We start from the raw sequence: 25,154 nt of genomic DNA on the forward strand, positions 1-25,154 counted from the left end.
ATTTTGGTAACTTTTTCGAGCTGTTCGTCCTAATGCAAAAGGTTCCTTGGTAACTGGCACACCTTCTGGTTTGTTGTTAAAAAGTTGCAAGGCATCTTTCATAGTTAATATGGCATTCAAAGTTCTTTCTTCTTGACAAGCTGAGATACATTGGGGTATTTTACATTGCCCATTTCGTTTTTAAGGGAGATAAAATGGCTCCAATAGACATCAATACGTTCGTCTTCTTGCTTTGAAGGTTTGGTCATTGGCATTTTGTCAAGTCTTAGTAACTTCCATTCGTTCACCAACTCATCAGTCTTGATGTCGAAAGTAATGGCTCTGGCAATAGAGACAACATAATGGCAGTTTTTTTCTGATTCAATTTTTGCCGGTTGGAGACAACGAAAGTACTAAAGGAAGTTATTGACCGATACTGGTGCTTTTTCAAGAATGTGTACGCATGCTTTGACATAATGCTCCCTGGCAAATTTGAAAAAACAAATTTGCTCCATTTGCTTAGCTTTCAATCGAAGTTGTTAAACAACATTTTCTCCACACACAATATCTTTCATTGGCAAGTAGTTCTCTTCCTTGAATTTTTCAGATGAAATGGCTTCAAATTGTTGAAAAGTTCCAGTTTTGCACACCCTATTTACTAGAACAGTAAGCAGCTTATTCAATTCGATGTGTAATATGTGAATTAAAGGCTCTTCTTTTTGAAAGGTTCCTGTAAATTTTGTGAAAATTTTCGCGCTGGAAATGACAAATAATACTTCGGCTTTCATTGTGGGCATCTTGAGATAATTCGCAATCTTCTTGTAACCATAAGATTCAGTTGTTTTAGATTCCTTTTTGGGAATGTTAATTAAGAAGTAGTTGATAACTGCCTCCCATTGTTCCAAGAGCCTTAGAGCTGAAATTTCTATTGTGAGCAATCGCGATGCAACATGCTTGATGAAATTATAGTTGGGGACATTCACTTGAAACTTCAAAATAATCGATTATTACAACGCAATTTTCCCGAATTTCTCGTGGAAACTCGTGGTCATGGTTGCCTGCAATTCGTCTCTTTTTGGACATTTTATAAATATTTTTAGACGACTGTATAAAGCATTTAAGCAATTGTAGAAAATTCTCCCAACGCTCCTTTCAGAAATGCAGAATTTGTAAGATAACTCTTTATTAGTAGTAGCGAGTCTCAGTTTCATTAGTGTTAAATAACTTGCTGAAAATGTCCCAGCTTAGAAATATTAAATAAATAGGGACCTAAGTGTTCCATAATATCTAATAATAGATCATGGCTTTCAAGTCCCGTAAGGAAAATAATTTTTTCCTTATCGTCCAAAAAATAAGAAGGCCAAAATGGTGCTTTACTATTTCTTCTCTAGGCGTTTGCAACTCGGTGTTCACTTTGGTTAATTTAGTTTGAAAATCTAAAATTTTACTTTTAGCCTCTCTTAATTTAGTTTCGAGGGTATTTATAACACCAAACGTTTCTTTATATTTTAATTCAGCACCTTCAAGTTCAAACATCGGGCAAACTCTAAGTAACGTTTGGCAGTATTTTTCTAAAGTTTCAAAGTGTGTTTGGGAGATGTTTTCAATTGTTCCGTAATTTCCTGTTTGGGAAGAATGTTCAACAACGTCTGTTTCAGTTTGAGTACACGCTATGGTTAATCTGCTACTGATAGTTTCAGTCGATGCATGACAACTTTTTGTTTGTTCAAATTGAGACGCAGCGTCAGAAAGTTTCGCCCTCTTTCAATTTCTTCACAATGAGTGACCAACAAGCATTGTTCCGTTACAATTCCACTGTGTGGCCTTTCGACTGCATTTCAATCTTCTAAATCCAGTATCATCGGGGAAAAGTTAAACGAATTACTTTCAGAATTGATACAAGAAATAGGAGTTGAGTGAGCTGTTGACCCGGTCCGTTTTCTCTGCCACCAGGTTAAACTATTACTGTTAATTCTTAGACTCCTATTTATCTTCCTTTGATATCGCATAAAGGTACTATTATTGGTTTTGGCACTGGTAGAGATAGTTTCCGAACCATGTAACAGCTTACTTGGGAGCAAATCTGGGTGTGTTTTGTAGTACAGGAAAAATAGGTTTTAACCCGCAACAAATTGAAACAAAGCTGAAAATTTCAGTTCTTATAGATTTTTGGGCGCTCTTTAACGTGGTGTGGTCTCCCACACTCTCCCATTGGAGGAATTTCCGCCATATTGGAAAATGGCTGACAAAATCGAGAAAACGTTTAATAACTCCGGTTCTACTTAACCGATTAACACGTAGTTAGGCTTAAATTGTCGATCACCGTCGAACACATAATTCATGTCTTATGATGTTTTACCCTACATCTAACCGGAAGTTCACAATCAGACCCTGAAGATTAGCCTCATATAAAAAAATGGGCATTTAAAGCATTTATGGTTTCTATTTTCAGAATGCGTTTCCAAAATTAAATATATAGTTCCTATTACTGATAAATTTTGTTTCTTTTCTGACAAGAGCTATAATGTATAGTACGAGAGAGGGTAAAACAGCCTTTGTACCATCATAAAACTTAATGTTTTAATATATACCATTGTTCGCCCACACTTGTAAATATGGCTAAAGTTGAGTTAAAGCGTGTGAAACAAAGTTAACATAACCAAGTGTATACTTTAAATGAAGATTATGGAATTGAGCTTTTGAATTAGCTTCTCTTCCACCAACAAGTGCGGCAGCAAAGCAGCATTCAAATAGAGTTTATCACCAAGTTCAAACGTGGCTTGGAAGCAGCCTAAATGCTAGAGAATGGGGTTGGAGACAGCTAGGATCTGAACTCAAACCAATCGTTACCACTCAACAACCTGCTCCAGCTGAGCTTCTGCAGATGATTCCTCGTAAATGCAAGGAAGTCTGTGACTTGAAATGTGAATGCGGTAAAACTGGTCCAATCTGTTCTTCAATTTGTAGACAATGCAAGGGAGTATCTTGTTCAAATAAACATAGAGATTTTGAGGCTCAACCTCAAGTAGAGGACTAAGATTAAACTTTAGCTTAACCAATATTGATAAATATACTAATATACAAGTTGGTAAACCAAAATAAAACCTCTCCGATACGAGACGCAATTAAGAGGTTATTCTTAAATAATTAAGAAAATATAATTGATATTAATTACTTTAGTCGTCAGTAGTTTAACGTAATTCTACTGAGGTCGTTTTAAGAAACTTAATTCCTAAAATAATTTTAAACATAGCTCTTGTTGACGTTTGAATTCTAGCGTATGCCTCTTTAACAATTTCTGGAAATTTAGGGTAACTATATAAGGCGATTGATTCACAATAAATGATAAGAAATCCGCAATTGTATGAACCTTTTCTAGCAATTGGGAGGCTAGAAGTTTCTCGTAACCCTAGCCGATCGCCACGCACTTCTTGATCCTAACGTTGGGAGTTATTATACTGCGAACACGTTTGCTCCGATTTGCCAACTGCGAACGCGGTGACCGACACACACAGACAGACACCCCCCCCCATTCACGTCCAGTATAATACCTCTCCGTGACGTCATCGTCACTTAAAGAGGTAAAAATATAATGGGAATAACATATTTTAGGTTTAAAACCCGCTTTGCATTTATTTCGCTTGAAACCGTTTCGAAATACTCAAAAATTTGATTTTCCTTACCTTCCGGGCTGGATTGTGAACTTCCGGTTAGTTGTAGGACAACATATCTTTTAGAATGAATTATGTGTTTGAAAGTAATCTACAATTGAAGCCTAATAACTTGTTAATAGGGTTAGTAGAACCAGAGTTATTAAACTTTTTCTCGATTTTGGAAATGTATTCTGAATATAGAAACCATAAAATGCTTTAAATTTCCATTTTTATATGAGGCTAATCTTCAGAGTCTGATTGTGAACTTCCGGTTAGTTGTAGGACAAAATATCTTAAGACATGAATTATGTGTTTGAAGGTGATCTATATTTAAAGCCTAATTACGTGTTGATCGGTGAAGTAGAACCGGAGTTATTAAACGTTTTCTCGATTTTGTCCGCCATTTTCCAATATGGCGGAAATTCCTCCAATGGGAGAGTGTGGGAGACCGCACCACGTTAAAGAGCGCCCAAAAATCTATAAGATCTGAAATTTTCAGCTTTGTTTCAATTTGTTGCGGGTTCCCTCTATTTTTGGGCAAAAATGACTGTACTATTGTCCTAAAGTTTAGCCAGTGTTCCTAAATTAAAACAAAAATTAAAACTAACTTACTAATTTGCATAACAAAGCGGAAAAAACTTAATTAAAAATGAAAAACCTGTGATAAAATGTCTTGAGCAAACTCGTTTATCGGAATTTCCAACATCTATACTGTTAAGCCTTAGCCTTCTTAGCCAAATATTATGTCTTTCCCGCGAAAGTTTAAATGTTTGTTCACCCTGGCTTTCAATAACTTTCGGTATTCTGAAAAAACTTACTTCTTGTTTATTGTTCCCTATTTTGCATTTTTTAACACAACGTCCATGTTTACGCGACATTATCAGGCTTAAACTCTCCCAAGATGGCTACCATAAACTTATGGACGTTTCTTCTGGCATAATAGATGACAGCACGCTGTTTCATTCCTCCTCACTTCTCGCTATGATGTTTCACCACACCTTAGCGCCACCGCTCTATAGAGATCAAGTTTTGACCTAAAACCGTTTTTACGAGATTGTGCTTATCAAATTGTGCGTAAACTGGTATCGGTTCAGAGCTTTCTTTGACATAGTCTTTTAGTAATTCAACTAGAATATCTTCGAAGTAAACTCTTCTCCTGAACGGTAAATGTTTCATTATTTGAGTCCACTTCTTAAACTCGGTTCTTGAGGTAAAAGTATCTTCCTCACTCCACGACTTTGCGAAATACATTAAGCAGTTGATTTGCGTTGTATACAACACGAAAGATAACATGTCAACAGGATAATTTTCCCAGATATTTTGGTGTATTATTAATGCATTTAAATATTTTGAGTTATTAGAGCTACCTAGAATAAAGTTCAATTTGTCTTTGGTCGTTTCTGAATATTTAAGTTTATCATATACAATTTTCAGAAATGATTCGTAAACCACTTCATTTTTAGAGTTGTTGAATGGGCTACAAGATTTGGGGGGAGAGCTTACAGTTTAGACTGACAAATATAACGCTACGTGGTTCGTAAAAAAAACTTAAATCTTTTTGTGCGAAATAAACTGACGGTTGATTGAAAACTCGAGGTATAATAGTAACTAATTTTATTCGGAGCAGGACAATTTGGTCTCGCCGAATTGGTCTCGCCATTTTGGTCTCGCCGATTTGGTCACAGGACTAATTGGTCTCACCGATTTGGTCTCGGTACTATTTGGTCTCGGGAATATTTGGTCTCTAGACTATTTGGTATCGTGATTATTTGGTCTCGGGACTATTTGGTATCGTGATTATTTGGTCTCGGGACTATTTGGTCTCGGGACTATTTGGTATCGTGATTATTTGGTCTCGGGACTATTTGGTATCGTGATTATTTGGTCTCGGGACGGTTTGGTCTCGTGATTATTTGGTTACCTTATTAGTTGCTTCCTTTCCCAAAGCAATGGTCCCAATAATTCGTCGCCACCTTTTCCAAAATATTCTCCTATTAATTAGTTGGCACCTTTTCCTAAATATTCTCCTATTAATTAGTTGCCTCCTTTCCCAAAGCAATGGTCCCAATAATTCGTCGCCACCTTTTCCAAAATATTCTCCTATTAATTAGTTGCCACCTTTTCCTAAATATTCTCCTATTAATTAGCTGCCACCTTTTCCAAAATATTCTCCTATTAATTAGTTGCCACCTTTTCCTAAATATTCTCCTATTAATTAGCTGCCACCTTTTCCAAAATATTCTGTTATTAATTATCTGCCACCTTTTCCAAAACATTCTCCTACTAATTAGCTACCACCTTTTCCAAAACATTCTCCTAATAGTTAGCTGCCACCTTTTCCAAAATATTCTCCAATTAATTAGCTGCCACCTTTTCCTAAATATTCTCCTATTAATTAGCTGCCACCTTTTCCAAAATATTCTGCTATTAATTAGCTGCCACCTTTTCCAAAACATTCTCCTACTAATTAGCTGCCACCTTTTCCAAAATATTCTCCTAATAGTTAGCTGCCACCTTTTCCAAAATATTATCCAATTAATTAGCTGCCACCTTTTCCAAAATATTCTCCAATTAATTAGCTGCCAGCTTTTCCTAAACATTCTCCTATTAATTAGCTGCCACCTTTTCCAAAATATTCTCCAATTAATTAGCTGCCATCTTTTCCAAAATATTCTCCTATTAATTATCTGACACATTTTCCAAAATATTTCTATTATTGCTAATAAATTGTTCGAGGTAAGAGGCGGGCTTTTAATTCTCATATAAATAATCTTCTTACCCCCAAACAATGTTGGGTTGGGTTAGGTCCCGAGACCCACTTGTCCCGAGACCCAATTGTCTCGAGACCCAATTGTCTCGAGACCCAATTGTCTCGAGACCCAATTGTCTCGAGACCCAATTGTCCCGAGACCCAATTGTCTCGAGACCCAATTGTCCCGAGACCCAATTGTCCCGAGACCCATATGTCCCGAGACCCATTTGTCCCGAGACCCAATTGTCCCGAGACCCATTTGTCCCGAGACCCATTTGTCACCGAGACCCATTTGTCCCGAGACCAAAACGGCGAGACCAAAACGGCGAGACCAAATCGGCGAGACCATAACGGCGAGACCAAAACGGCGAGACCAAATCGGCGAGACCATAACGGCGAGACCAAATTGTCGCGTACCGAATTTTATTTAATGTTAAAATGGTAAATTGACATCGCGCTGTATAGCGTACCGTTTAAAGAAAAGAAGGAGCTTTGTCTCTACGCGTCTACGAACTCAAAACTGCTGTCGTCTCGGAACGGGTTTTAGGTTCCGTGTTGACATTCTGGGCTTCCCTCAACTCCTCCCTCTACGCGACTACGAATTCAAAACTAATCACACATCTGCCCTTTCTGCCTTCTCTATTTAAACAATTTTGGGCATGAGAGAGAGGGCAAAGGTTCAATACATATGGTTGATTATCTTAGTTTTTTAAACAAGCTTTGAGATATACTTTTTTTACAGTTTAAAGGTTACAGTTCTATTATTCAGATTAAAAAATAGCATTGTTTAAGAATTAGTTTTAACACGCTCCCCCCTTGAGCCTCAGCAGGCTACAGTTATGGTTGGAACTCAAGCAGGTACAAAAGTTGTACAGGACGTTTGCAGATGGTTCCATTTGCAGTGCGGAGGAGGCAGGATCTGGTTACGCCATCTCGTCCACAAAAAGCTTCTGTTACCATGGCAGTCTTCCAACATTGGCGCGGGATTTTTTCATCCTTGATAAGGACAAGGTCGTTCGGTTTTAATCCCTTGGTTGGATTGCACCCTGTGCGATGATGAGCGGAGCGTAGCTCCAAAAGGTAGTCATCTTTCCATCTTGTCCAGAATCGGTCGTTCAGTGTTTGGCAGTATTTGTAACGTTTGACGAGTGCGTCTCTGGTCACAGGAGCGACTTCAGTTAGAGGGAACGATCGAGATGGCAAAGTGGTGATACGGCAACCCACCAGGAATTGAGCAGGCGTGAGAACTGTGTGTTTGCCAGGGTCTTAATACAGAAACGTCAGAGGTCTGGAGTTGATCGTGGCTTCCGCTTCGGTTATAATTGTTCGGAGTTCTTCCGCTGTTAGTTTGGCTTTCCCAATGGTTTTTTTCAGGGCGGTTTTACAACTGCGAACAAGGCGTTCGTGAAATCCGCCCCAACAGGCGGCGCGATCAGCAATGCACTTCTAGGTTATTCGGTGTCCTCCCAGGTAGCTGGTGACTTCTGAGCTTCTAAAGTTCTGAAAGATAACTTTTAAGTCCAAATCATGTGTTTGAACGTTTTTGCATTGTCAGAGAAAACGGTTTTGACAATGCGTCGTCTTGCCATAAACCGGCTGAATGCCATCAGAAACTTCTCCGTTGTGAGATCTGTCACACGCTCGAAATGTACCGCACGTGTAACGGCTCACGTAAAGAGAGCTATGTAAGGCTTGTCTCTTTTCTTCGTGTAGAGAGGTCCTGCGAAATCAAGCCCGGTGATTTCGAAAGCGGGAGCTGGAGTGTTTCGTAGTGGTGGTAGCGGAGCCATAGGTGCTGCAGACGGTCTGGCTCGATACTTGAAACATATGACACATTTGGATATTTGGTTCTTGATGAGTTGTCGTCCACGTACGATCCAAAATTTCTCACGGATTTCTACCAAAGTATCATTTACCCCAGCGTGCATAAGGCGATGGTGGTGAAATTTTATGAGTAGGCGTGATAGGGTATGATCGTACGGCATGATCGATGGGTGGCGCTCGCGAAAAGTGAGAGTTGTGCCAGTGAGCCTCCCTCCTACGCTGAGAATTCCGTCTGCGTCTAAGAAGGGATCCAGAGAAAGAATGGTCGACTTCCGGTCGATGGCTTGGCCGCTAGAGAGGCTTCGGACTTCGTCTGGATAGGATTATCTTTGCGTGATATTGACCCATTTTATTTCTGCGTTGTGCATTTCATCTGCCGATAAGGGACCGGAAAGGCTGTGGTTTGGCTTCCTTGAATTGTGTATGAAACGATTCATCCACGCGGTCAGTCGACAGATTCGAGACAGACAGCTGTAGTCTTTTAGCCGGAAAGGCTGCTCTGGATTGGCTACGGCTGCGGAAACACCTTGGAAGATGGTGGCTCGAAATTCTCGTTTGATCTCAGAGTTCAGGGCGTCATCTGTTTTTTGGTTGGAGATAGGGATCTCTCCTGGTTCGCTTAGCCAAATAGGGCCCCTCCACCACATGGCATTGGTGAGAAGGTTACTGGCCTTGAGACTTTGCGTAGGCAGATCGCAGGGTTGTCTTTTCCTTTGCAATGGCTCCAGATTTCGGGTGAAGTAAGAGTCTGTATTTCTCTAACCCTATTTGAGACAAATGGTATATAAGTTTCTGCTGCCCCTCGTATCCATTGTAGTGATATGGTAGAATCTGTCCACATCCGGAGTTTTGTTGGTTTAGAGGATAAGGCTTCCATAAGATGTTTATACAGTCGAGCTCCAAGGACTGCTCCCATGAGCTCCAGGCGGGGTAGAGTAAGCTTTTGTAGTGAAGCTACCCGTGTCTTGGAAGCTACCAAGGTTGTTCCAATTTTATGGTCTATGGTCTGGTAGCGAAGGTACGGCGTGGCAGCGTAGGCTTTCTGGCTTGCGTCGACGAATATGTGGAGCTCTGCAGAGGTAACCGGTGAATTCTCAATGCCTGAGAAATAGAATCTTGGGATGGTTAAGTTTCGAAGATCAGTGAGCTCGTTGCACTAATCGTCGTATAGGATAGAAATGCCATCTGGCAAGGGCTCGTCCCAGGATACTCCTCGTTCCAAGAGCAATTGACAAAGGAACTTGGCTCGAATCGTATAAGGAGCCAGAAACCCTAAAGGGTCGAATATTCTAGTGACGGTTTTCAAAACCCAGCGTTTAGTGTGGTCTCGTGATACTAGAAACTGCAAGAGTGAAGTTAGATCATAAATTATGCAGTCTTGTTTGTAGTTCCATATGAGTCCAAGAATTTTGGAGTTTGGGGTAGCCTGGTTTTGCTCGTCTTCGGTGGTAATTCCGGATTCAATCCATAATTTTTGTAGCTCGGCGGAGTTTGTTTTTCATTTCCTAAGATTCATCCAGGCTTGGCTGAGTATTTCCTTAGCATCGCATGAAAGCTGGAAAGCATCAAGTACTTCTTGTCCTTCTGATAGCAAGTCGTCAACGTATAGTTGCTGATTTATGGTGTGACAAGCTTTAGGGTGTGCTTCTTCGAATTTCCTTAGGTGGTGACGTACGGTGGCGGCCAGAAGAAATGGACTGCAGGTAACATCAAACGGGACGCGGGTGATACGATAGAGTTGAGATTTGGCAGGGTGGGGCTCGGTGTCGCCTTGAACCCACAGGAAACGGATAGCGTTACGATCATCTTCTTGAATGGAAATTTGCAAGAATGCTTTTTCGATGTCGCTGGTGAATACTATTCGATATTCACGAAACCAGATTAATACATCCAACAGCTCGGGGTTTAAGTTGGGCCCCGATTCGAGGCAGTTGTTCAGTGAAAGGTCTCCTCTTGCAAGCGAAGATGCGTCGTGAAAGACTCTGATACGAGTTGATTCATAGTCTTCTCGAATAATCTCCCCATGTGGCAGATAGTAAATGACGTCGCTTGGTTTATCTTGAGTCGGATCAACTGCTTCTACCACCTTGGCTTCAATTTGACTGAGGATTACATTGTGATATTCTTGGAATCTTATGGGATTGGATTTGAGACGGTTGATTAGATTTTCAGTTCTCTTCGAGGCTACTCCGAGATTGTCCTTCAGTTGTGGTTTGTTTTTATTCCATGGGAAAAAGACTTGGTATCTCCCTTCTTTGATTGCAATGGTTTTCTCGAAGTCTTTTAAGACTTGGTCGTCTTCCAAATTAGGTTTAGTTCCGTCTTCTCTGAAGGTTCCAAAAGGCTTGGATTTTCTCGGACAGTGCAAGGTCGGACAAAATCGTGCAGGCACTATAAGGTTAGAGTATAGAGCCTGTTTTCGGAAGGGAATTTCGCGGTGGCTGGTTGGGAGGGTAGAGAGCGCGCGCCGCCCTAAGATGACGTAGTAGTGTTCCACTAAAGAAGTTCCGCGCGAGAGCCGAGAGAGAATCACGACCGCCCTTTGGAAGCGCTTTTGACTCTAGTCTCGCGTTTCAGAGTTTTTTTGGACGGACGGTTGAGGCGCGTAGGAAGGTCTCCAGCCCCCGGGTCTCTACGCGCGGCGCTGGCCGAGTCGTCGTAACCCGTTGCATCGTCCTGGCAAGGCTTAGATTTTGTAAGTATGATAATAAATTTGATTTAAATAATTGGAATTATAATAACAAAATTTTAAAATTATAGGTATTTAAAATGCCGGGCTACAACTGTGCAGTAGTTGGTTGTGTGAACAACGTCATGAAAACCAAAAACACCGGCGTTTCATATCACAAGTTTCCTGTTGAAATGTGGGTTCGTAAGAGGTGGATAGAGAAGACTAAAACAGACAAAATTAATATAAAATACTCGAAAGTAAAGAATAATGCAGTTCCTTCCTTATTGCTCGACAATAAATGTAATTCCTTCTCCAAATAAAACTGTGATAAGAATTTATACATTTATGACAAATTTAATTTTAACACAAATCCAACTACTCAAAAGAAAAATTGTAACTTAAAAATTTGTAAACCAAAAACTTTTAAAAATTAAAATCTCAGATGTAGAAAATTAAACCCTATAAATTGTAAACCAAAAAGTTTTTTAAAATTAAAATTTACAGATCTCAAAATAAATTTTTTTCTATTTTCAGAAAAATAATAATTTATATTTAGAAAATAACGCATATTATACCTAATCATCATAGTATAATACCATCATTCCCTTCTGACAATATCTTGATTACTAATAGTACCTATACTGAAATATATTTCACTACAATTTTTAAAATTCAACTGAAATATGTTATTGTACTAAATTATATCTAGTTTAACCAAAGAATACAATTTAACCAAAATATATAATTTAACTAAAATATAAAATAATGCAAACAATAATTATAGTGAGCTATTTTACACTAAAATCTTAAAATATGTATTTATATATTAATATTTATGTTAATATTTTATTATTCCTGATAAAATATTTCCATATTTATATATAAATACATATATATATTAAGATTTAAGTTTAAAATAGTTCACTATAGTTATTGTTTGCATTATTTTTTATGTTAGTTAAATTATATATTTTGGTTAAATATATATATATATATTTAACCAAAATATATATATATATATATATATTAATATATATAGAAATTTTGTTTGAGAACAATATCAATTAATAAAAAAAACTAGAAGGACCAAACTTAAAAAGACAGACGAGTTTTAAAAATAGTATAAGTCTCCTCTCAGGTTCTTCTCCCCGAAATAGTGTGACACAGTATGACGTCACTAAAGCGAGAGAAACTTTCTACGGAAATTTTCTAGGGCAAACGTTCCGAATGCTCTCCCCTTGGGACCGTGTGCTTTATTCATTGGCATCCAGGGAAGAAGAGAACATGACATTGATGCGGACGGCGCTGGATTTTATCCTTGGTCTATCCAAAAATGGTCTCCATGGCCACAAGCGTATCAGAGAGACGGAAAATCTTCGTGGTGACAATTTCCCAGTAATAGTCAGATCGAGGGCGCGTTCAGTAACGCTCAACGGAGGCTGCGTTGAATGCGCATTCGCCACTGAACGATTTTCGGAGCTTCCGGTTTGACGTCACGATTGTAAGCGAACAGGCATCGAAGTCATCGGCTATAAAGGCCGATTACTTCGTTGAGCAACGCAATTAGTGACGTATCAGCGATGGCGGCAAGTTATCTCCCGGAGGGATTTCGTGTAGTTAACTTAACAGATAGCTTCGGAAATGTATATAAAATCGGTGTTGCAGAGAATGAATGTGAAAGAAAAATGTCTGGTAAGTATTTTATGAAATTTTTTCGATTATATCTATGGAGCTTAAAAGGTTATTGGGTTTTAAAGCTTAAGCCTTGGCTAAGTTACTGGTCAGTTTTGTATGTGCTATCCATTTTCAGACCCAACTTTTGCCATGTCCTGCTTAAATGAGGCTATTAAGCTTGGAATTATAGCTGAGAAAAATTTAAATGAGCAGTCAGAAAAGGAAATTGAAAAAGAACATAGTGAATTAGCTAAGGAAAGTTATGAGGCTAATATTAATCATCAAAAATGGCCAAAGAAGTGTGTGCTACTTCTTATTGAGCTTTTCGAAAACTACAAGGAAGAATTTGAAGCCAGTAGAAGAAAAAAAGACGTATGGGGTAAAATTAGTAACGAATTTGCCAAAAAGGGCTATACTATAAGTGCCGATGACTGTGATATTAAATGGCGGAATTTAAAGTCAAGGTAACGAACTTAGAATTATAAATAGCACATTATTCTCATTAAATATTGTTTGATTAGGTACAAGAAAATAAAGGATAAGAGTGGGAAAACAGGAAGGGGAAAATATCTTGGGAATTTTACAGCGAAATGGACGAGGTTTTATCATCAGATCCCTCTATCGAACCAGTTAAATTACTTCATTCGAGTAAATCCACTCCAAGTAATGGATTTCATTCTAATAATACGCTCATTTTATTCTAGTAATATACTTATGTCTCAATCTCTTATTTTCAGACATATCAACCCTGGATGAATCCGAAGAAATTTTTGGCCAATCTAGCGTCTCTTCGGCCACATCAAATTCCTCATTAAACGCAGCTCAAAGCTCATCAGCATGATCTTCAACTTCCAATTTGTTAGAAAGTGAAATAACTGAATGTGTTGTTGTACAGAAAAAGAAGAAAACGAAAACAAGAGATTCTGATGCTCCAAATTGGTTCATTAGTTGGACTGAACAAAATAGAGTATCAGAAGAAACTGCACAAAAACAAAATCAAAAGTACCAAGATGAAGTTTTAAAACGCCTTGATGCCAAAAATGCAATATTGGAAAAGATGGCAGATCCTTTTTTAAAAATGTAAATTTATTTGACAAACTGTAAATTTATTTGACAAAATGTAAATTTATTTGACAAATGTAAATTTATTTGACAAAATGTAAATTTATTTGACAAAATGTAAATTTATTTGACAAAATGTAAATTTATTTGACAAAATGTAAATTTATTTGACAAAATGTGAATTTATTTGACAAAATGTGAATTTATTTGACAAAATGTGAATTTATTTGACATAATAAAATTTATGCCCTTTACACATAAAACTAGTTTTAAAATTTTTTTAAGCCTGCATAAGTGTTATATACACTTACTGAGTATTTAATTATAATCTTCGAGCTATTTGGTCACGCTTGTTTTTAGCTACTGTTAGGACCTCTCTGGGACCAGGTTCTTGGAAAATTTCAGCAGTATTATTATTGAGTCCTTCAATAAATTCTTCAATATCAGCATCCCCATCGTGTATCAATAGAAAGTTCTTTAATACGCAACAGCACATAATAAATTCGGAAATTTTGGAAATTAAAGACATGTCCAAAGCTTTTAAACGTCGAAATCTCCCCTTAAGGTGACCAAAAGCTCTTTCAATTATTTGCCTGGCTGAGCTATGTTTTCGTTGTAATGAAGTTGTTGCGCAGTTAAATGTCCATTGTTTTTATAAGGAACCATTAGAAATAGATCAAGTGGGTATGCTGAATCCCGTAATAAGTGGCCTCCCATAGTGTTTTTCAATCCTCGCTTTAGCTCTTTGAAAATTGGACTGTTCTTCCATACCCGTGCGTCATGAACAGATCCAGGATATCCAATACACAAGTCAATGAAGTATAGTTCTTCATTGCAAATATGCCTGTTTAATAAAACCGATATATTAAATGGAAAGCTTAAAGGAACTTATTAATTAAAAAATATAAAGGAAAATGTTATACCTTGCAATAATATTGATGTTCGCTTCTTTCTATTGTAATACGAAGCTTTATCCAAAACTGGCTCCTTAATGTCAATATGGCAACCATCGACAGCACCAACTACACCTGGAAATCCGTGCTTAACCTCTGAATATTCAATGGTTTTTCTCATGCTTGCATTTGAAGGCCAGACGACATACGTGTTCCTTGCTTTGGATATCACTTGGATAAATTCAATGAACACAAAATGGGCGTTTCCTTTGGAAAGGTCAAAACGATCTCCCACACTTCGATAAGAGTCGGGAGTTGCCACCAGCCACAGGGATACCAAGACCCTTTTCTCGATAGAAATAACAATAAATGCTTTTAAAGTCGCCATAGCATTCCCAACTACCTTGATCAATTCCTGGAAATAATAACCTTTAGTTAATTAATCCAAATGGTGAAATAAAAATTTACCTCAACTGCGTGTCGGCTCATACGAAAATGGCTTTTAAAATCACAAAATGTATAGTTTGGAACAATAGTTTCAACGTAGCCCTCAATTCTTACTGTACCACATTTTTGCTTCTTAAATGGATGAAGGATCAAGAATGTCACCAAAACTTTCGGCGCAATGCATTTTAAATTTAATACTTTTGTTGGCAGGGTTTCCAATTCGTCATCACAAAGTTCATTCATTAGTATAAATTAGAGTTTTCTCTTATTTCGGTTGGAAGGCCCTCTCATATCCATTTCCATGATCAGACTGAACAGTAAGTACTAAGCAGACGACACAACGCAAACTTTGCAAAAAACCGTTCAGTAGCCTAATACGTCACATGACGTCACGTTGATCAACGGAGCTCAACGCGTTTAGTCTCCGTTGAGCGTTACTTAACGCGCCCTTTGTATCATCTCAACCAACTTGTGGCTTCTTTGGATCAACTACAAGAAAAATCGAAGTCATCTGTTCAACATTGTTAAACCTGTAAGTACTGTTTTAAGTACCCATCTCAAGTAACCATTTTGGAGAGGGAGGGCTTCATTTAAGGTCAACAGTAGGCTATTCGGATTCTATAAATGTGAAACGTACCCTTATGTGACCAGGATTGTAAAGTTTTTCTCGCGTTCCCGAGATCAACAATGAGAAAATTTTGCCATGTGAACAGTGCGTTTTCTAGAGGCTGGTGAAGTCAGCACAGTGAGAGTAGCTAGAAAAAGGGTGTCGTCTAAACAGGCCTTTTAATGTCAGGGAAATATATTATGGAGGAAAATTGAAAGTCTGGGTAACAGCATCAGGGTGACCAGAAAATGTGTCTAAGATTTGACTACAGCCTCAAATTTGTGGTGCTCGCTTCACTCGCTCTGGATATTTATAAGTAACTTAGATAAAATTATATTGAAACTAAATAGTTTGCTTATATTTATAACAATAAGAACTCCTGTAAAAGTGATTTGAGTGAACTTAGCCATAGGCATTTTATGAGGGAGCCTTTGACCTCAATTATCTTAAACCATAGATTGGTTTTCATTACAAGACACACTTTTATGTCTTTAATCACAAATGGAAATCGGAATTAGTGACACAAGCTGGCAGCTGCTCTTGAGTAGCTTGTGTCGTTGATCGCGTGATCGAGTAGGCTATGCCTAAAAATAGGCGCACTGTTAGCCACTCTGACCCTGAGCATAGCCCACTTGATCACAGAGTTTCAAAACTAACTTCAGCTTCACTGCTCACCCTTAAAGTGGGTTTCTGGGTTACTTGAGAAGACCATCTGTTGAAAGCTGTTTAGTTTGTATTTCCTCACGCAGTCTGCCTGGTGCGTCAAACTCTTGCATGCCTGTACATATACGTGCTAGGTTTCTCTACTTCAAAGAAGCGCTTGTACCCAGGGCCGGAAATAAGAAAAATTTCTTATAAGACAAGTGTCCAGTGAGTACCCCTTTGACTGGAAAATTTATAGGACATTGTCCACTGGACCGCGCAAAAATTGTGTCGCGTCTTCATAGTCAAACCATCAAAACTTCGGAAAAATTTACTGGTCAACCGTCCAGTGACCCCTTAGTTTTTAAAAAATTTATGGGACATTTTAAAATACAATGTCCAGTGTCCTATGCTTATTTCCTCTCATGCCTGTACCCCTTATAGGGCTGTGCGAATAGTACTTTTTAAGGTGTTCGTCGAATACCAAATAGCAGTGTTTTTGGGAGCCATCTCTCGGCTCGGAATAGGAAAATGACCAAATAATTTGACCAAATAGTGTGAAGTTCAAAAATTCGACCAAATTTAAATTTCTTTAAAGCTATTCTACCAAATTTCAAATTTATAAATAATTGGACACGGAAAGGTACATATGAACAGCTCAAAACTTATTTTTCAAGGAATCAAAGGTTTTATTTTAATCCAAATTAGGTTAGTTGTCAATATATTCCTACTCGTTTTGCAATGTAGGACCTCTTCCATGATACTGTATGTTTTAATAGGTATACTGTAGTGACATTTTATTAGGAAGTGGAATATAGTTAGCCTCGCTGTAGTGACATATTATTAGGAAGTGGAATATAGTTAGCCTCGCAGCGAGAAGTTGGTAATAACCATTACCCTTTAAAACCTTTAATGGTTTATCCTTGCCTATGAACGTCTAAAGACTGAGTGGCTGATTCCAGCTATAGCCTCCTAGATCACGCGACTCGGTGAACGCGGGTAATACTTAACAGTAGCTACGTCAGAATTTTAGGGCTGTGTCTGCCGAGTCGCGTCATCTATGAGGCCACGATCCAGCGGACACTATCACAGCGCCCATGGGGATAGGAGCATGACATTTATGTTCCTATCTCTATGACAGCGCCCTCAAATTCACAAAATCAACAGAAAAATTCAAAAACTGGTTGCGAATACCAAATAATTAGGTCAATAGACTGTTAAAAACATTCACTTTCAAATTGTTTTATCCGCTATAGAATAGTCGGTTTTTTGAAGCTCATTATTTGTTATTCTAGAATTTTGAAAACCATATTAGATTCGTCTGTGCGAATAGTAAACGTCAATTGTGACCAAATTTTTTGGTCCGAACAAATAGAAACAAATAGTCTGCACGGCCCTAACCCCTTAGAGCCTAGCGTGATCAAGTGGACTCTGGTTATATTCCAAATTGCAGTAGCAGACTACAAGTTTTTGTTTCAAAACTTTCAATACAGTGTCATAATTGTCATTCTCTTCCTCGATTAGTTTTTTAGTCAGGTTGGCAAGTTAGGAAAGGGCTAGTGCATTAAACTTAAATGCAAAAGTTTCAGGTGTCAGTTAACAGGTGTATGCAGTCACATTGTTGCGAAGGTAGGCCTTACCACAGTTTTTCAGTGGTCTTTTTAGTCTAAGGCTTATACATTTTCCGTACACAATAATTGTGAGTATGAATAGAATAGTCTCGTCGAATTTTTTTTAATAAGTGCGAATAAGTGTTGCATTTATGTGATAGAAACGAAGTGGTTAGGTGATGATTGGTTGAGCAATTATGCCTCGTTAATATAGGGTTCTATCTCCTCCCTGACTAAAGTTATTTGATGTTGAGGCTTTTATAGTTTCAAGGTTGAGAAGTGCCTTCCATCATTTAAGTTTTGAAAGGACAACTAGTTTTCAGTTGTGGAATGTCGCAGTTTTAGGTTATTGTGTAATACAGTGCTGTCACCTTAGAGTTACGAGTAAATGATAGTGAATTCTACTTCAAATTGAATTATAAGATTATATATATTAATAAATGTTACGCTTATTAATATAGCCACAAAACGCGATGCCTAGGGACTACACGTGTTCGGCCTGTTCCACTGAGCGAGCAACGTTCAAAAAATATTTGTCACATGTTAGAATTTTGCATAGTCAAGAGCCAAATTTTCGCGTTGTGTGTGTGTTTTGTCAGCAACCATTCAGATATTTTGCGACCTATAAAAGCCATCTGTATGTTCGTCATCGCCAATGCGTTGTAAAAAATGTGGACATACCCGAAGAAAATGAAAATGCGCAACGAGATATTGATGCATGCGATCTTAATGAAGATCCAATGGTTCTTGATAGTCACTCACAAAATTCAGCGAATGAAGATTCAAATGAAAATTTCAAAGAAGTTCAGCGCAATGCGGCATTGATGACCTTAAAATTGCGAGAAAAACATTTGCTTCCTCATTCTGTGACTGAAGAAATAGTAAAGGATGTTGGGTCCTTGATTCAGAATGTAATAGAGTTCTGTGAGACACAAAGAAAGCCAAACCATGATCAACAGCTAGATTCCATTTCCGAAGATGCTGCATCAATAACGAAAGTTGTAACAAGTGATTACGCCCTATATAAATATTGCGTTGAACAGCTGGACCTTATTGAGCCCATCGAATTTACTCTGGGTAGCGATCAAAGAAACGGAAAATTATATAAACAAAGTTATGAGTATATTCCTCTTAAACGACTGTTGAAAAAACTATGTGACATGCCTGATGTTGCCAACGATATCGCAAAATATAAAAATGAATGTTTTGAAAGATGTTTAAGGCATCCAAATATCTTGTACGATTACAACGATGGAGAGAACTTTAAGAAAAAATTCTGTGAGGCTGATGAAGACCTGAGACTGCACTTCTATTCAGACGAACTAGAAATAGTCAACCCTCTTGGTTCTAAAAGAGGAATACATAAAGTCACTGTGTTTTACTTTACAATAGGAAACATTTCTCCAAGACATCGCAGCAAGCTTTCCCAAATTCATTTAGTGTTGATATGTCGCGATCAAGTTTTAAAAAGCTATGGTTTTGGTAAGATTTTGGAGCCACTTCTGGATGATCTGAACAGTTTACAAACTGAAGGTATCATACTGAAAAATGGGAACATTGTAAAGGCGAGGCTAGCGACAATATCAGCTGACAATTTAGCAGCCCATGTGCTTGGAGGATTTAATCTAGGGATGTCGACTTCCCAGAAAAAAACCGGTTTTCGGTTAACCGGTATATTTAAATGGCCGGTTTCACCGATTCAAAAAACTGGCCAAAAAAACCGGTTTTTCAAAAAACCGGTTTTTAACCGGTCGTTTATGATAAATGTTGAAAAATGCGATACTCCAACGTAAACTCAAAGACCAAATATTAGTACCGAGTAGTTAGTACCAATAGGTGTTAACTAATGCCGTTTTCCATTGGCATTCTAGAATAGGCCAATGAAAAATTACTCGATAGATGGAGTCATTTTCTTGGAGTGAGAACGAAAGTTCCATTAAAATTGCATTATACTCATCTGTGTCTCCTTTGATATTTCTCCATGGTGGTAGATTGTTAGCATCCAACCGAAGCTAAGTAACATTAAGTGGCGAAAATGGAAAACTTTGAATTTTGAGAATTAAAAAAAAACCGATTCGGTTTTCGGTTTTTATTTTAAAAAACCGATTAAAACCGAAGAATTAAAAAACCGGAAAAAACCGGTGCTCCGGAATTGAAAAAACCGGTTTTCGGTTAAACCGAGCGGTTTTTGACATCCCTAGTTTAATCAATCTTTTGCGTCCGGAAGAATATGTCGCTTCTGCATGGCCACAAGGCAAGAAATATCTCAGAAGTTTCGCGAGGAATGCTTTTTGAAGAGATCTGTTGACGAGCATAATATTCACGTGGAGGCTGTTGCTGAAAATGCCCAAAATAGACCTATTTATGGTGTGGCAGGTGCTTCTCCATTTTCAGGCTTAAAAGGATTTAACTCTACTGAAATGTTTCCTGCTGATGTGATGCACGACTTGCGCGAAGGTGTTATACAGGAAGTGCTAAGACTAGTTTTAAAGGAGCTCATCAATAATGGTGTAATGAGTCTAAATTACATTAATACCCGGATTAAAACCTACAATTACGGATTTTTGGATTTAAAAAACAAACCTAGCCAACTGAAAATTGGGATGGTGACTGGAGATTCACATCTTATTGGCTCTGCCTCTCAAAAAGGCTGTTTGTTATATATGCTGCCTTTTCTTCTTGGATCAAAAGTGCCTGATGATTCACAGTCATGGGAGTTACTGTTGCTTTTGAGAGAGGTATCTGATATAGTGGAATCTCCAATAATTTATTGAATTAAATGAACTATTATTCCAATTTTCTCAATTATTCAAGAGCCTAGCTTCTCCAGAGTTCAAATTTACTCCTAAAATGCACTACCTTTTACACTATGCTTCTTTGATAAGAGAATATGGCCCTCTTCGAAGACTATGGTGTATGCGCTATGAAGGCAAACACCAAGTTCTCAAGCGTATTGCCACAGCGGGGCGAAATTATACAAACGTTGCTAAAACAATAGCAGAGCGCCACCAGTATAGGCAATGCTATAACCACAGCTCAAATCTTGGATTAGAAAATGATGATTATGCCAAGAGATGCAAGGAGATAATATTTTCAAGTTTGCCTGTTAGTCTACGTCAACATTTAACACAGAAATACGGTGGTCAAAAAACTCGTGTTCATAGTTTTTCCGTCATAAAACATGATAGCTGCGTTTTCAAACTAGGTGTTGTAATTCCAATTGATGTAATCCACACGGAGGAGATTCCAGTATTCGTAAAACTCGTTTTCATTTTAAAAACGGAAGAATTTGAATATTTGCTCTGTTGCCGAGTTTTAAACACAATTTCATACAATCATAAGTTTCACGCGTATGAAGTTCAACAAATGAGCGATTGGGTCTCTTTTATTCCTGGATCAGAGGAAATAGATCACACGTTTCTTCATATTTACAGTGCTGATGGACATGACTATGTTTCACCAAAGTATCGGCTTGTGAAATTGCAATAGGAATTTTATTGCAAATTTCAACGTTGGAGCACCGTATCTCCAGAATTTTCCGTGGAGAAGTCTGAATTTGATTCTTCTTTATAAAAGAAACTATTCTGAAAAGAACTTCTTTTTTATATGATAAAAATATTAATGGAAAATAATCGCGAAATTTAGGCGTAGAAGTACTATTAGCCCTTTCGATAATCTTTCTACCATTTTATTATTTTGATGCGATATTAATGTCACATAATGCGAAAGCAAACAATTTAAAACTCTAAAGAAAATTTGGCTCTAACATTTATGCAACTAACAATAACACTAAAGCATATACTTTACTAACGGACTAACAAACATGTAAGGTTTACATACACCAAAAGCCGACAAAATCGTTACCGTGAAATTTTTCAAAATGCATTCAATGAATTACAGATTTTGAAACTTATTTCTACTGAAAATGTCAAGTGACACATCGACTGATTGGTTGTCCAAGAACTGTCCAGTAGGTATAGTGTGCAAGTCCTAGGCTTGGTGTGAATATCTCTTCGTAAAAAGCATAGATTAATATTATTTAAAATTGATTGTCTAATGTTAATTGTTTAGAAAAAAACTCCGAAAAGAAGAAATCAAACTGACTTCAAAACTTTGACACACTTCTTGAAAAAGTATCCCATGTTCACAAAAACGAACTTGAAAGTAATTACTCGTGAAATTTAATAAACTTCCGGTGAATTAGATTACGAGTAACTGCAGGTATTTTAACAGAAATTTTATTGGGTGGAGCTTCAAGAATAGCTAAAAAAATGGTCTCTATAGTGTCATCGTATCAAATGCTACTTAGAGGTACCTTAGCTTGGTACAAGCTGGCAGTTCAAGTTATAATTGACTGTACGTTTAGATCTTTCCTCCCTATTATGATTTAATATTACATTCGAATTTGTGAGGTTATAATTTTAAATAATGTTACAACGCGATTATACCAACGCTTAAAGCCACCTATTTACTATATGTCACTTTCTCGATTTGCAAGTGCTGGATTAAGCCTCTTCGATGTAACTAAGAGGGAAAGACGTGGTGAAACTCTGCCTTCCATCTCCCTTTTTGGCGCTTCCGCTGTAGGCGTTTTGGGTCCGGAGAGTGCGCAGAGACAACTATGGATTAACCTCTTGTCAGTCTCGATACTGACGGTTGCCAAACCCCTTTTTACAACGAAGAGGTTTATCAGATTGCCTGGGCATTAGCATAATGCTTCGTGCTGCTAAACAATATTTTCGATACTGTCCCGTATTATCCTATAATTTCACGATAGGTCCTATAATATCCTATGTATTCGTTCTGGGTGAATTACGTCGTGTCCCGTAGGTGACAGTAATGCGCGGTCAATGGGGGAATTCCAATGAAATTTAATGTGGCAGTTATTTTGAAGTTTTTTTTTTGTTTTTTTTTTTCAATTTTTATTGAAGAATTTTTTTTAAATCCGAATTTTTTTAAATACATTTTTTATCGCAACTTCTTTAAAGCCAATTAATTTAAATCCGAACATAATTTTCAAAATCCCAATTATTTTTTACTTCCAATATTTTTCAAATAGAAATTGGAATTTAAATGGGAAACTCGAAAGTATTTTTAAGTTGGAATATAATTGTCTTATTTTTAAATTAGAGTCCTAGGCCTAGCTTAAAATACAATAATACAATGGAATAAATTTTCCAATGTTCCACACACACAGCAGGCAAATTTTAGAAAAAAAGTTCAGACTTTTGACCTCAACTTTTCTACATATACAATAGGGTCTTTGCGCGTGACGTCAGGTTACCTACCCCCTTTCCTCTCCCCTTGCCGGCTGCCCGCTCTGGCCACGTTAGGACGCCATGTTGACATGCCTTGAAAACCGGTTTTCGCCCCTATTTCTTCTCCCTTTTTACTCTCGCACAACAGTTTTAGTCCTATATTTACCTATTATGTATAAATCCTATAATTCCAGAAAAACAGTTTTAGTCCTATATTTACCTATTATGTATAAATCCTATAATTCCAGAAAAAATTCCTATTTTTCCTATGTGGAATTTTAAATTTTGGCTGGACTCCCTGTTTTTCAGTCACTGGGATTCAGAAAAAACATTTTTACTTTGGTAGATGGCGCTGAAGTTTAAAATGTTTTATATATATATATATATATCTCTGAAGAAATGTGATTTTAAGTGAATGATTTAAAAACGCAGATCTAGGTCTAGAACTATTTCTTAGTTAGGAAATAGGTCAAAATATTTGCAGAATACTCGTAATTTTCATTGAAGGGTCACTTCAGAAACCCTTCTTGTAAAATTTTAACAATATTGACATGATATTTTTCATTAAAGCAGAATTGAATGTAAAGATAGCAGATCTGAATACTGAATTGACCGAATTAAAGGAAGAAAATCAGTATCTTCGTATGAAACTAAAACGTCCAAAGACTGAAACTGTGACTACTCAAACTGATTTACAAACACGTTCAATTGAAACACAAGCTAACTTGTTTCAACTCTCAGATTGTGGAGATAGTGATTCAGATGCAACACTGAGCCCTGAGGAACAGGACACAAATTGTGAGTTAAAATAATATGAAATGGTTCAGTGTTTGGATGGAAAAAATACTTTATCACTTAATTTATATCATTCTAAAAAATTATATCGCTGTCTACCATAGTCTATACTATTCGCACTAGCCTTTAAATAAAAAATGGGGAGCTATTTCAGGGGTATTTAAATTTTGGTTTCAGTGCTCTTTAGCCTAGAAATAACCATGGAATCCATTTTCCTAAAGTTTTACTATAATTGCTTACAATTATAATATAATGGCGCTATCTGTTAGCTCTCTTATAAACTTCAAAATATGAAAAATTGGCCAAAAAACTTAGTTTTGTTATTTTAAATTGGAAGATAAATTCATGATGATAGTTTATCAGCGCCTAGAGTCTGCGAACTTTTTCTATGGGCGGTAGTTCCAAGTCCGACAACTAGGCGTGTATTGGCTTTAAAATCTATTAGCTTATTCCGTTTCAACTAAGACCATTAAACACAGATGGACTTGAACGGAGATACGTTGCGTGGTTCTTTAAGGGTCGCGATCAATGTTGAAACTTTTTCGACTCAAACCATATCTGTAACATGATCTAGGAGTCGAAAAGTTTTGGAACTCCAGCTAGGGGCGACGACAGGCGATGCCTTTAGAAGAATGAAGGTTTTAGCTTATCATTCAAGTCCATCTGTGTTTAATGGTTTTAGGCTTCAATGTTCTGAGACCACACGGTCTATTAAGTCACAAAATCCAATGGACACGGCCGGGAACATTCACAGATTAGCCTGGAAGTAAAATACGCGTCATTTCCACAGCTGCATTAATACAGATTTAGCAATCGATCCGTACTGATGTCTTTTTATACAGATCTCGGGTCGAACGTTCGGTAATATTAGAACGGAAATCCACACATGAGATGATTTAGAGTGGTTTAATATGCTTATGTTTAGATCTAAAAGTGGAACTCAAAATTTTTTTGAACTGAACCAAGAGTGCTTTATATTAGTAAATGAGTATGGTATATGGCGCTGCTGTGTGGTTTTGTTAGAACCCGCAGCCTTATAGTGTACCAATTACAGTCTCGAAATTTATCCAAATAATACAAATGCGAAAACCAGTTTTAATAGTTTTAGGTCAAAACACACGGATATTTTGTAAATTGTTTTTTTTTTATTTTTTTTGAACAATTTCTAATAGATCTCAGCCTTCATTTGTCCGAGCCAGTTGGTCTTTTGATCGAAGAGAAGTTTGAGCGGCTAGGAAAGTTCTCTCAGGATACTTGTTCTTTATCGTTTGATGATTGCTTCAGAGA

General features: G+C 37.4%; 2 protein-coding genes, 1 long non-coding RNA gene and 1 pseudogene across 4 annotated transcripts; 2 read left to right on the forward strand and 2 right to left on the reverse strand.

Annotated features, from left to right (window-relative positions):
• Window positions 1-8,531: 8,531 nt before the first annotated feature.
• LOC149677268 (uncharacterized) lies at window positions 8,532-12,405 on the reverse strand. Its single transcript, XM_089837261.1, has 6 exons — window positions 12,391-12,405; window positions 10,803-10,893; window positions 9,782-10,704; window positions 9,391-9,550; window positions 9,167-9,309; window positions 8,532-8,966 (listed from the first exon to the last, which is right to left on the reverse strand). Exons 1-6 carry the CDS (start codon window positions 12,403-12,405, stop codon window positions 8,532-8,534), a joined length of 1,767 nt encoding a protein of 588 aa, XP_089693387.1.
• A 159-nt stretch (window positions 12,406-12,564) lies between these two features.
• On the forward strand, window positions 12,565-13,645 carry LOC149677269 (uncharacterized; annotated as a pseudogene).
• An 840-nt stretch (window positions 13,646-14,485) lies between these two features.
• Window positions 14,486-15,251, reverse strand: LOC149677270 (uncharacterized). Its single transcript, XM_089837435.1, has 2 exons — window positions 14,977-15,251; window positions 14,486-14,923 (listed from the first exon to the last, which is right to left on the reverse strand). The coding sequence occupies exons 1-2, from the start codon at window positions 15,196-15,198 to the stop codon at window positions 14,507-14,509; spliced, it is 639 nt and encodes a 212-aa protein (XP_089693561.1). The 5' UTR covers window positions 15,199-15,251; the 3' UTR covers window positions 14,486-14,506.
• Window positions 15,252-15,404: 153 nt separating this feature from the next.
• On the forward strand, window positions 15,405-25,144 carry LOC149677271 (uncharacterized). Of its 2 annotated transcripts, XR_016366358.1 has the most exons (4): window positions 15,405-15,487; window positions 21,715-21,978; window positions 23,646-23,870; window positions 25,040-25,144. It is a non-coding gene; the product is annotated as an uncharacterized LOC149677271 (long non-coding RNA). The 2 variants fall into 2 exon arrangements; XR_016366357.1 differs by lacking the exon at window positions 15,405-15,487 and having other exon boundaries at window positions 20,600-21,978.
• Window positions 25,145-25,154: the final 10 nt, after the last annotated feature.

The sequence above is a fragment of the Phalangium opilio genome, unplaced genomic scaffold (assembly GCF_054372755.1).
Source record: "Phalangium opilio isolate 3A_F unplaced genomic scaffold, DU_Popi_V2 ptg000043l_1, whole genome shotgun sequence".
Classification (NCBI taxonomy): domain Eukaryota; kingdom Metazoa; phylum Arthropoda; class Arachnida; order Opiliones; family Phalangiidae; genus Phalangium; species Phalangium opilio.